The sequence below is a fragment of the Limulus polyphemus genome, unplaced genomic scaffold (genome assembly GCF_000517525.1).
Source record: "Limulus polyphemus unplaced genomic scaffold, Limulus_polyphemus-2.1.2 Scaffold822, whole genome shotgun sequence".
In the NCBI taxonomy this organism is placed as follows: Eukaryota; Metazoa; Arthropoda; class Merostomata; order Xiphosura; family Limulidae; genus Limulus; species Limulus polyphemus.
Window position 1 is genome coordinate 237,289 of NW_013666432.1, and position 12,711 is coordinate 249,999.

Genomic DNA, 12,711 nt, shown 5'->3' on the forward strand with positions numbered 1-12,711 from the left:
ATTATAATGTGACGGTCAATCACACTATTCATTGGTAAAAGAGTAGCCCAAGAGTTGGTGGTGGCAGTGCTGACTAGCTGGCTTCCCTTTAGTCTTACACTGCTAAATTAGGGACGGCTAGTGCAGATAGCCCTCGTGTAGCTTTGCACAAATTTCAAAACAAACAAACAAAGCTAAAACACGTCCTGATTAGAGGAGTATTCACATTCTTTGAAAATACAAAAAAAATACAATGTACACAACAAATTATTCAAGTTTATTAAAAAGTGATTAGTATCTAGAAAAAAATTAAAATTAATAACATAAAACTAACCTGAGTGTTTGAAGTGCAACTGTAGTGTCATACTTCTTCTCAGCACTGGGAAGCTTTTCAAATGATGTTAAACATGGATGCCTTTTCAGAACATCATCTCTAATCTGTGAAAAAATTAACATTAATTTCACAGGTTAACTTTACAATGTACACTAAGTAGATCCTTAAAACTGGCGGTTCAAATATAAAAATATATTATGTATGTTACAAAATGTACTTTAACATAGTCTCAAGTTCCTCTTTATCTTTAAATTGTGATGTACAGCATGAACCTGTTTGATAGAGATGTGCTAAAAAGTTACTAAAGTTCTAAGTCTACCTAATATTTCATAATGAAGTTTGTCTGTACCATTGTGATGATTCTAATACTAGCTTCCAAATGAGTATATTTAATCTGAGTAAATAAAGAGTTACTTGCACCTAAAATAAATATTTCTAACTAAGATTTATATAACAAATATGTTTTGTAGTTACAGGTTACCAAACATCCAACAAACTTGATATGTTTTATACTAGCATCACACTTCATTTATTTAATTATATATAAGCATATTAATGTATTTATCTATATTGCTCATTATGTAATGTACATAGGATAATAATAAAAATAATTATAAGACTATTAAAAAGTAAATAAACTGACCTCTCCATATGTCCAGCAGTTGTCAATTTTATTCATTGCCCACACCTCATGAATATTCTCCGCAAGTTTATCTCTGACATTTTCAATGTATGCAGGAAGATTCACCTACAGAGAGAGAAAAAAAGTTAAAAGTGATTCCTCCTAGAACCACACACAAAAAATCAATGATTACTTACAGGTATAGTACAATATTTATAGAGGTCATATTCATTATAACTGTTTATTCAATAAACAAGTTATGATTTGCCTTGTTATTCTATTATATTACTAACGTTTAACAAAAAGAGCTCGAATTCTCGTACTACAGAATAGATTGAACATTCCTTACAATGTCAGTATATTACAAACTGCCTCAGCCCAACTTTTAAACACCTTCCATGGCCAGTGGCAGCACTACAGGAGGAGCATTTGCCCATATTTTTTCTTGCCCTCTAGATTGCCCCTCATCCCCACCCCAAAATTTAATCCTAGATATATAGAGTAAATATAATGTGTATAACAAAAAAAACATGTTAACACATGCACTAACATTTTACAGGATGTTATTTTTTATTGTATGCTAGAAGTCAACCAGATATATCCTACAAAATAGATATTCCCTTTAACCTTACACTTTTATACTAATAGTACTACTGCACTAAATAATTATTTATTCAATTAACTAATGCTCGAAACAACATTATTCATCAGTTTATTTTTAAAGGGACTTGTTATCCACCCACACTCCCCCCCAAAGAAAAAACTCCCGATCCTTTACAAGAGCTGTGAGGGGCATCAAAACTCAATACAAAGTATTTTTTTTAAACCCAATGTCAGCTCAATGTAATTTAGCACAAGTTTGTGGGGGAATAACGAGTCCCTTTAAAATTACACGTGAGTATAAAAATGTCTTATTTTGCCTCAAAAACGTTGTTGTCCCCCTCCATTTTTGGTGCTGCCACTCTTCATGTTTTCTAGCCAGTTTTATTTATTTATTTTTTTAACAATTTCACTCATCTTTATATTCTTTACAGGTCATTCATACTGGTATTTGTTATTATAGTTACACATTTAATCCTTACAAGGATGTCTTATGGCTTGTTTTAACTCTCTCTCTGTTCACTTTCTCTAACTTCTGAAATTATATAATAATTAGTACCTTTCTCTAAAAATAAAATGCATAAGAATTTTACAAATCTATACTCTTTAATTCAACATCACTTGCCCAGTAAGACATTAGTCTCGTAGGAAATATTTATGAAACTTACTCCAGAAGTGTCTACTGGTACAGGTACAAAAGCTATATCATCTAACTCCAATGCTGGACCATACAAAATTCCCTTATTAACTTCTCCAAACTGAAAGCAGGGCTCTACTGTCAATATCTGTTGTGGGAGTAAGGATTCTACTAGAGGTGAATGTCCATTTGGTGGCCCATACCGTAGTCGACCTTGATCTCCTCCAAACATGAAACGACAACTAACAAACAGAATATTTTCAAACTAGTAGAACAAGGCTTTCATTAAATAAAAAAATTTTTCTTTCACTAATAACATGATATCAGATATTACTATATTAGCCTTACTAGAAACATTAAAGTGAAAACAGAAATTATTATACATCTGTACAAAAACACATATATAGCACTTTTGGGCTAAAACAGTTCGTTAATAGTCACATCAACTTCTCCATAAATATTAAATAGGTACGTTATGATGAAACTATTTATATTGAAGCATACCAAATATCAAAGTTCAAGAAAAGTTTAGATGTAATGTCTTTAACCATGTTCATCTTTCACTACTTCTTTCAAAAAACTCATTGAAATTTAATAACACAAAAAATAAAAATCATTCATTGAGAATAAATGTGAATAATACATATTAACAATATAAATAAAAACTTTTATAGTGTAACAAATGTTCCCATAATTCCCTAAGTTAGTATAAATTTTCACTGCACTCTTTCTAACACATTATTATAACTAACATGAATGTGCAAGTGTGTGTGTAGCCAGAGACACACAACTAAAGATTCTGATATAGATACATGCAAAAAAAAATTTAAAAAGTTAAGACAGAGAGAGTGACAATGAAAATATTGAGAAACAGGTAAAAATTATAAATACCTGAGTCTGGCTGAGAAGCTGATAACAGGATAAAACATTCCATCTGTGTTAAAGTTTTTGAAACAACCTTTCACCTTCACACCATTTACAGTAAATGTAATAATGGGTATATTCAAATCGAGGATACAACCAATTACGTCACCTTTCTGGATGTAAGGGCTGTTGATATGACGAACCAAGTTATGCCGTCCAGCTTTAAGAAGAGAATTTTTGCAGTAAGTAAGAATATTGTACAAATAAGTGCTGTATAAAAATATCTTTTATAATAATATTCTTACTAAAACTAGTTAAGTATAGACCTAATTACTACTAGCACAGAACTTCATAATTTCAGTAAGAAGTTAATGAAGTCTTTGGAATATTCAACATCATTAATTCTTACGACAACACCTAGGAAAACATGACATATGAAATAAGATCAGTGTTCCTCATACTTTTCACATATGGGGATACACTGTATACCTCCTATGGGTAATTTTAAAGGGTACAAGCAAAACGTTGGGGTACAGTTGCTTAGCTGCAGCCAAACTAGATTTAATCAATCAATGTTGTGGTGTTACTTATAGTAGATAAAACTGTAACCAACGTTATTTGTTGAGATAAACTGTAGTGTAGATTACTTGGTATACAACACTAAACAGTTTAGTGTTTACAGTTTACAATTAAAATGATGTTGAAGTACTAGTTAACTTGCTTTTCTTATTTAATCTATTCTCTCTCATACCAATCTATAGTAATTTGATAAGCTATTTGAATTCATTGCACCATTTAGACTGGAACTTTACTTGGTATGCAACACTAAACAGTTTAGTGTTTACAGTTTACAATTAAAATGATGTTGAAGTACTAGTTAACTTGCTTTTCTTATTTAATCTATACTCTCTCATACCAATCTATAGTAATTTGATAAGCTATTTGAATTCATTGCACCATTTAGACTGGAACTTTACTGGATAAACTTGAAGAAACAACAGCATAATCACAATTAGAAACTGATTCTGACTCTGCAGCTGCTACATTTTTCAAATGTTCAATACAAGCATGCAAGTTATTGTTAGTCTTTCTAAAATAACACTCAGTGGGTTTAATACCCTCACATCACTTTTCTGTTATTATCAGGGGAGATCATGATGATTATTGATTATATTGTCATGAGAAGCAAAAACAACTTCAGAAAATATCAAGATCACTAAGTTGGTAACCCGGCCAAATAATTCATCCAGCCATTGTACCAGCTTATTTAAATCACATGACTAAACCAAGACAGAAAAGCACAAGGTATACTCATCTCCATTGGAAATGTAAAAAGGTAGAATGTCATGTAACTTAATAGATTCAAATGATGAACAAAATTAAAGTATTGCCTACTGTCATACTAACAATAATTACTAAAGCACATGCATAATCATGCACTACATAGACCTTAAAACCAGTACAAATTTATTTAAATGAAGCCCATTGTGTTTAGTTTAATGGAAGTCAATCTTGGAGCTAAACACAGCCTAGTAGAGGTTACTATCATTGCATCTTTGCAAGTACACACACTGTGTTTTCTGTTTATTTGTCATGATAAAGATTTTGTTCATTTATTTAAATTTGTCTACACTCATTACTTAACACTTGAAAAACTCAGTTAAGCTACCAACTATAAAAGACTCCGTTTATTTCTTAACTGAATCTGCTGTTATTTGCAGGTTTGCCTATCTGATACTTGACCTGAAAATATCACATTATTATTATTATTATGAAAACTAATGACTCATAATGACTTTGTTTTCTAACTGGTTTTTCTAAATCATGCCGTAAGTGAATGCTTGTTTTTGGTACGTGCACATGTGAATGTGTTTTACCATCTGGACATTGAAATAGCACCTGTATAAAGATCTACATATCATTTCCATAGGTTCTGACTATAATTCTGTAAATATGTTACTAAAGTTATATCTGTGAAATGCTGAAGTCAGTTTAACTGACAAGATGATGTTCACATGAAAAATAAAAACATTTTTTGTCCATCATACAGTTTGCAAGTTGTATTTACATAATCTATATAGCCTGCTAAATGGATATAAAAAGTTTTTTTCAATATCCCTATATATTATATAGTATTTTCTCTACTCTAACATGAACTTTTGTGAAATCAACAACGTAGGAGTAATATGACATGTCGATAATTCTGACATCAAATGCATAATACCATGTTAAATGGCACTCTGTACAAAGTCGGGACATGCAAATTGTGACCCGTAACTTCTGAGTTACAGTTTATTGTAGAAGTCACTGTTCCACACCACTCTTATTCCTTTTGTCAATGGATGTGCATATGCCAGTTTTTAAATTAATGAATCTATACTACTACAGACAACACTTCCATAATTTTTCATTATAGAGAATATTTTTCAATGTTTTCAGCCATAAACCCAGTAATATTTCATAAAGTTTGATGAGCTTAAATTTAGGTTATTCTTAACTTCATATACTAGACTAACAATGCAAGGGTACCCAAATGATGAAACAATTCATTCTAATCTTTATAAGTTAGAATGTAAGAATAGTATATTACATTATCTCTACTCCTTACCAGGTTTATTTTTAGTTCTGATTTAAGTAGGTAACTTGCTGTGATCAACATATAATCACATCAGTATGATCAGTCACTTCACTGGCTTTACATATACAACCAAACACTTTTTAAGCTATATATATATATTTATAACCAATTATTATACCAGTCTTATATATACTGCCATTAGCATAAACAACCAATATACAATTGTCACACATTTACCTAAAACATCATGCCATGATAAATCCTCTCATTAAGCCATTAATATTATTATCAATATTTTTGAATTCACAATAGTCTTAAAAAAGTATTTTACCTGTCCACATGTGAGCTCCATCAAAACCAAAAGAGTATAGGTCATCTCCAACTCCATTACCACCCCACTTAAAACCTCCACCAGGGTAAGGTACATAGCCCATGGAGTTGGCCCAACCAACCCGGAAATGAGGCTCTAAATGAGTAACCTTCTCCATGTGGTCAACCATCGCTTCAAAATACCATTTTCGAAACATTACAGAACCATCCACCTTCCCGACATAAATGCTTGGATGCATACTAAAACAGAAGCAAACCTAAGATGTTATAATATATTGAGTTAAATGTTTAAAATAATACTTTCTTATAATTTAAAGATTCTAAGCAAATAACGTTTTAGTTATGGCAGTAGTTTAGCTTCCACATCATCATATACAGATGAAATAATTTAATATCCTGGAAGGCAGAGAAACTTGAATGCTATATTTTATTACAAAACAAAGAAACTAGGAGGAAGGATACAAACAAACATTTTAATTGTGCCTTAAAAGGTATAATAATGTAGTACTCTACTTATGTATTTAGGAAACTCAAAGTTAAGTTAAATCCATCCCATGCTAAAACATCATAGAGGAGCCAATGCTAAACTCCACTTTCAATGACACAAGCAAAAGTGAATGATGACAGATTCCCCCCAGGAGGGGAAGCCAGTCTATTGCAGAGTCTACCCATTATAAGGATGGGTAGACTCAATCAACTGGGGTAAAGTGTCTTGCTCAAAGACACAACATGTAGCGAGCAGCCTTTTGAGTACAAAACCTAAGTCTTAGCCACTAGATCATATTGCACCTTACGAAAAACAACATAAGCAGTTTCTGGGTGTGTGTACTTCAAAGCAAATATAAAAGTGTATTAGTATTACTTCAGAATAAATTGTTTTAAAAATAATATAAATACACACATCAGAATTATTAAGCAAATTAAAAAAAGATTAGCAGTTCTAAAGAAAAAAAGTACAAATTTACACTTTCAAAAACATCAAAGTCTTTCTATGTCATATTTATCAGTTTTACGTGTAACTACAACATCATAACTAAGTTATGGTTCTTAAACAAAAATTTTATGTTCTAAGTCCTTTTATTTCAATCACATATTTTTTTCACTATTTTTCAACTCTAGTTATTTGCAGATTTCACTTTCATTCATATATTAGATATAATTATAGATGCCACAGTTACTGTATAAATTAAAATATTCAAATATGTTTATAATCCCCAACCCCAGAACTTATTTATTAATTTAATTTCACCTACATTTCATTGAAGGATAAGAACTACTAGCAGATGCTCATTGAAACAACTTAATGTAATTTGCCAAAAAATAGTGATGAATAAATATAAAATGTGCAAACAATCCAATCCCTTGAATCAGAGCATATCTGCAACGTGATTGTCTAGTGGGCTGTTTACAATCATCTCTTATCATTCCATGTGTTATTTCAATAAGGAAAATTACATGGTGTTTGTTTTCAAGCAAAGAAGAACAACTGCAATGTAATGTTGACAAAACATGTTTGGGTTTCTATGCCATTGGTGCACCCAAAACAACAGAGAACTCAGGTTTGCTAAATGCTGAAGAGATTTTTTCTGCTGGATGATACCTTTCCTTGTCATTTTACTGAGCACAATAAAAGACCACTACCAAAATGAGTGCTTTTTGGCAGTTTTCAATTCTATAAGAAGTGTTAAAGGGGAGATATTCAATTCAATTCAAATCAATTTATTGACATGTTACAATAATATAATGCATGTAAATAATACCAACATGAAAAAAAAAAAGTTAAGAAAATATATATAAACCAAACAACAAGTATACACTCAAACACATTTCTCTCTTTATGGATTTTTTATGCTCCTATCTTTGAAATATTTCTTTCAATCAGTTGAAGAAGAAAATTCCATCACAAAAAGAAACATTTTTGTTCTTAAGTTTTTTCAAGATTGGCCATGTAGCACATATATAAACTAATGGATAGCTGTTGATAACAATGTAAAATTTTAGGAATTGCAAGAAATGAATAATTTTGATATATCATTTTTTTTATGGTTAACTGTTCAGGAGATACAAAGCATGATAGACAGATATTTCGCTATTATATATATATATATAGATTATCTCACCTAGTAACATGGTCAACAAGCTGTGTCTGAAGTAACAAGTTCTTTCCTGGTAACAAGTTATCACATATATTGTTCTGACTGCTTCGCACTGCAACGCCATTACCCACACACAATGAACAGAGAACATCTAGGACCTAAGTGAAAAAAGCCCTTATTTCAATTGTTTTCAAATGATTGCTTATTAGAAACTAAATGTAATATTCTAAGCAATACTGATTAAGAAGTTTCTCTTAAAAGATAATAATATATTTTGTTCAGCAAAGTCAACAACAACAAAAAATATATATAAAAAACTGCTGTTTATTATTGCTGCTTTTTAATCTACTGTTTATTAGAAACTATGAACAAGAAAATTCAAATAAAGGGAAATAATGATCCTTGCAATATAACACAGATTCTGTTGATACTCGGTAGAATCTAAAACTATAAAAGATGATAATAGCATTTATCTTACAACTGAATTACTAATATAAAATAAAACTTTATTAGTAAGTATACAGTTATTTCTAACTAAAACTAAAAAAAATTATAATAGTCCAAATAAAAATGAAATCAACAAGTCTGAAAACTTTGTCATAACTATACACTACACGAATAGCACTTAAAACAATAATGCATCAAATTCCCTAACCTATGGTTTAGATTTGATTGACTTAGATTAGACTTACTTTTAAGTAAAATTGAAACATCCAAGACTAACAAATGATATACTTTACTATGAAGTAAACAGGCAAAAATAATTAACACTTTAAATTAATAGCCAAGTGTTACACAAATATTATTTGTTAAATATATTTAGAATTTGTAGCAATAGCCATCAAAAGAAGAAAAACTAGAGTTTGATAGTTTGACACAGTATATATGTCAGAAGATTGATTTTTATAAAAAGTCTATTTTAATGGCGTATATGAAATTAAAAGTATGTGACATTACATAGAGTGACTTCAAAATACGTATCTTTACAGCTATAGTTATTATTACACTTAGTGAAAGTTGTTTTACAATGAGATTTTGTCTAAACAAAAATGAACTAAGATATAAATATGGCTAATGCTCATATTTTTGTAAAACAAAATTTAATGTTGAATTTAAGCTTATATGCACTTCTAAAATGCATGAAAGATTACGTGACCTTTAAGAGACCTTAGCTGTGTCATCTGACACAGCTTACAGTATTACTGAGTTCACTTGAAGAGCTGACAGGTTTAATGTGATCTTGTATCACACAAGTAACAATCTTATTCGCTTATATGTAATATTGTTTTACTATTGGAACTCATACGATATCATTACAATCAATATTTTTGATAATAATCATTCAGAATTTAATCCTATCCAAACTTCAGAACATCCTTCAGGTGTCAGGTGCACACCTACATATTAAATTTCAAGATTTCAGCAAAACTAATAAATCTAACTTTTTCCACAATTTTTAACTCAAAATATTTAAGAATTGATATTTTGTCATTATGTAATATTATTTAGTGTAATTCAAATTACAAAAAAATCCCAAGTTTCATTTCTGAGCATCCCCTAGAAGTCTCACCTATAAACAGTTCGGTTATATTTTTTTTGGGGGGATTTTTTCTGCCCATCCATAAGTATGGGTTTATTAATTTCCAAAGAAGTTAGTGTTCTTTGAAAATATCATGATTCTTGCTTTTCATATAATTGTCTTTTATTTGTGGGTTTATTAGTGCCACCCTTTTGAGATGTTTCACAATATATATTTTCTCAGATCAGATTTGAGCCCAAATTCTGTCACATGTCAGGCAAATACCCTACCGACTGACCTAAAGAGTTAACCCACAAGCACTTACTAATACGTCACTTTTAAACAAGTCAAACTACTTAAATACAGTGATTTTTTTTTTAAAATGGGAGTTATTTCAAAGTAACCCAGTAACAAAAAAAAGGTAAAATATTTCTCAATTTTAATAGTAATTTTAATGACCAGTTATCAACACACTATTTTCCTATAAGTATATTGCTAAATCCTGCTTCACGTACTATGATACCATACAAACTCTAAAATACGTTTCATATTTTGGATGTGTGTAAAAAAAATATGTTGTTTTATTTTAAAGAGGTTAAGAGACAAGAGAAGCTGAGCATTGTTCATGATAATATTTTACATGCCTCATAAAAGCATAGATGTATTATCTGTTAACAACTCTATATAACTGATGTTTTTCAAGCTTGAAAAGCCTTAGAATTCTTACTTACTTTTGGATCTCTTCCATGTTTCTCTAACAAAGAGATAATGACTTTGATGTGTTCTTCTTTCATCATATTCAATGCTTCAGGACTGTCTATCAACACACAGTGTAACACATCCAGCATACCTTGAATAAATATTAGTGAAAACAATGTTTTAGTAACCATGAATTAATTGAACTTATTGATACAAAACTGCCATACCACTACGTGATGAGATTGTGTTAAGGCCCGGCATGGCCAGGTGGTTATGGCGCTCGACTCGCAATCTGAGGGTCGTGGTTCAAATCCTCATCACACCAAACATGCTCGCCATTTCAGCCATGAGGCGTTATAATGTGTCGGTCAATCCCACTATCCGTTCGTAAAAGAGCAGCCCAAGAGTTGGAGGTGGATGGTGATGACTAGCTGCCTTCCCTCTAGTATTACACTGCTAAATTAGAGACGGCTAGCGCAGATAGCCCTCATGTAGCTTTGAGCGAAATTCAAAACAAAACCAGATTGTGTTAAAACAATTAATTTTTGCTAAACATATAAATTTCTTTTCATTAAATATACATGGTGAAGCCAATAAAGTTTTCTTTTTCAATCACTAATACAACATTTGAAACTATTACAGATTCTTCAAAGAGAGTACAGCAAAATGGAATTCTTGTCATTACACTAAATATGATGTACAACCCAACCACCTGTTAACTGTAAAAGGTAATCATTAAAGATAAACTTTCAACTTCAGGCACAATGTTAACCACAGAAACTGTGTAACCAAAGAAGGGAGAACTTTCCTTCTGCATAATTAAAGTATCGTAATTATAAACAATATTTTTTTGTCAGCCAAATCATAACTAAATGCTACTTCTATTTAGTTTCATAATGGTATCAAATTACATGGTAAGCATTTCACAACCTGAAACAGTATAGATGATGGTGAAGGTACTATTATTATATAAGTATCACTTAAAAACACATTACTTACCCAAGATGATATAGTGAAATATCTAATTCACTCACCTGTACCTTCAGATGCTTGCTGGCTTCCTAACCTGCTGAATAACCAGTCTAATCGGTTGGACTGGGCAAACTGGGCACAGTTCGTGTGGTTTCCTCTGATAATTGCAGCTATTTTGTAAACAGTGAGGAAATGAAATAAAATATTTTGTAATAATATTACATTGTGATAAAAAACGACTTTTATGAATGAAAAAAACAATACTGTTACTAATATCTACTAAATAAGTATTAACTACACATAATAATAAACAATTATTTACATATAGCATTTCTACAGTTCAAGTTACTTGCATATTTCTAAAGTGAAACATACCTTAAGAGTACTTAAAACTCTTTCATCCATTATCTTAAAGAAAACCACATATAATAATAATACATACCTAAAAGCTGGTATAAATATCCAGAGATTGCTTCCCAGTTTTGGCCACCATCCTCTTCTAATAGGGCAACAAAGTATCCTTTAGAAGTGATAACATTAATCTTGTCAATTGTCTCCAGAATTAGATTTAGGATGCCCTATGTATGAGAAACAGTATTATGTATTTCCCTGCAATAAAACAGGAATTAAAAAAACATATTTCCCGATATATAATACACCTATGGTAGCATGCCCTAGTGGTTACTGTTTTGAACTTGTAATTGAAAATTTGAAGGTTCAAAGTTGTATCCTTGAACGAGACACTTTACTCAAAATGTGTCTCAGTCTACTCAGTTGTAAAATGGTACCAGGCTGGGTGTTAATCTGTTACGGACTGGTATCCCATCATAGGAAAATGTAAACATATTCTTATCCACTTCTAGCATGGGAAGTTGTATCAAAGCACCAGCCTTATATACATTCTAGACTGATATAAATTCACACTCTGATAAATGTGGTTATATAGTTATGCTAGAAATATTTAATAAAAGTGTACCATTGAACTTACTGCAGTCACAGAATTGTATTTTAATGAACTTTCTTACTTTTATTTAATGATAAATAAAATGCCTGTACATTTTGCATATATATTAAGTCATCAAGAAAATAATGTCGCTTTTTTTTAGATGAAAAAAACCCAAACACCTTAATGGTATCAAAACAAAACATTTATTAAATGAAATAGTCTCCATTCTTATCGATGATGCTTTTCCATCTTACAATCAGGTTGTTAATGCCTTGATTAAAGAAATCACTTGGCTTTGAAGCAAAAATCATGTCGATGTCCTCTTTAACACCTTCCACATTTACATACGTTTTCCCATTAAGATGGTGTTGCAACCCAACCCAACTCCGTAATCTTGTGTTGCATCAAACCTGCCACATGTGAACATGCATTGTCATGGAGAAGAATACCTTTCCGATTGACAAGTGAAGGGCATTTCTGATGAAGGGCTTCATTTAAACGTTCCAGTTGCTGACTATAGATCTATGCATTGACA

At 31.0% G+C, this 12,711-nt stretch overlaps 1 protein-coding gene across 1 annotated transcript in view; it reads right to left on the reverse strand.

The window, feature by feature from the left end:
* LOC106460719 (ryanodine receptor-like) overlaps nucleotides 1-12,711 on the reverse strand; it is a 210,205-nt gene that overhangs the window by 178,610 nt on the left and 18,884 nt on the right. Inside the window, exons 14-22 of the mRNA XM_022387498.1 lie at nucleotides 11,673-11,808; nucleotides 11,293-11,400; nucleotides 10,291-10,409; nucleotides 8,065-8,198; nucleotides 5,946-6,184; nucleotides 3,064-3,256; nucleotides 2,204-2,414; nucleotides 957-1,061; nucleotides 314-417 (exon numbers count right to left, since the gene is read on the reverse strand). Coding sequence (XP_022243206.1) covers nucleotides 314-417; nucleotides 957-1,061; nucleotides 2,204-2,414; nucleotides 3,064-3,256; nucleotides 5,946-6,184; nucleotides 8,065-8,198; nucleotides 10,291-10,409; nucleotides 11,293-11,400; nucleotides 11,673-11,808 — 1,349 coding nt within the window. The remainder of the gene's footprint in view (nucleotides 1-313; nucleotides 418-956; nucleotides 1,062-2,203; nucleotides 2,415-3,063; nucleotides 3,257-5,945; nucleotides 6,185-8,064; nucleotides 8,199-10,290; nucleotides 10,410-11,292; nucleotides 11,401-11,672; nucleotides 11,809-12,711) is intronic.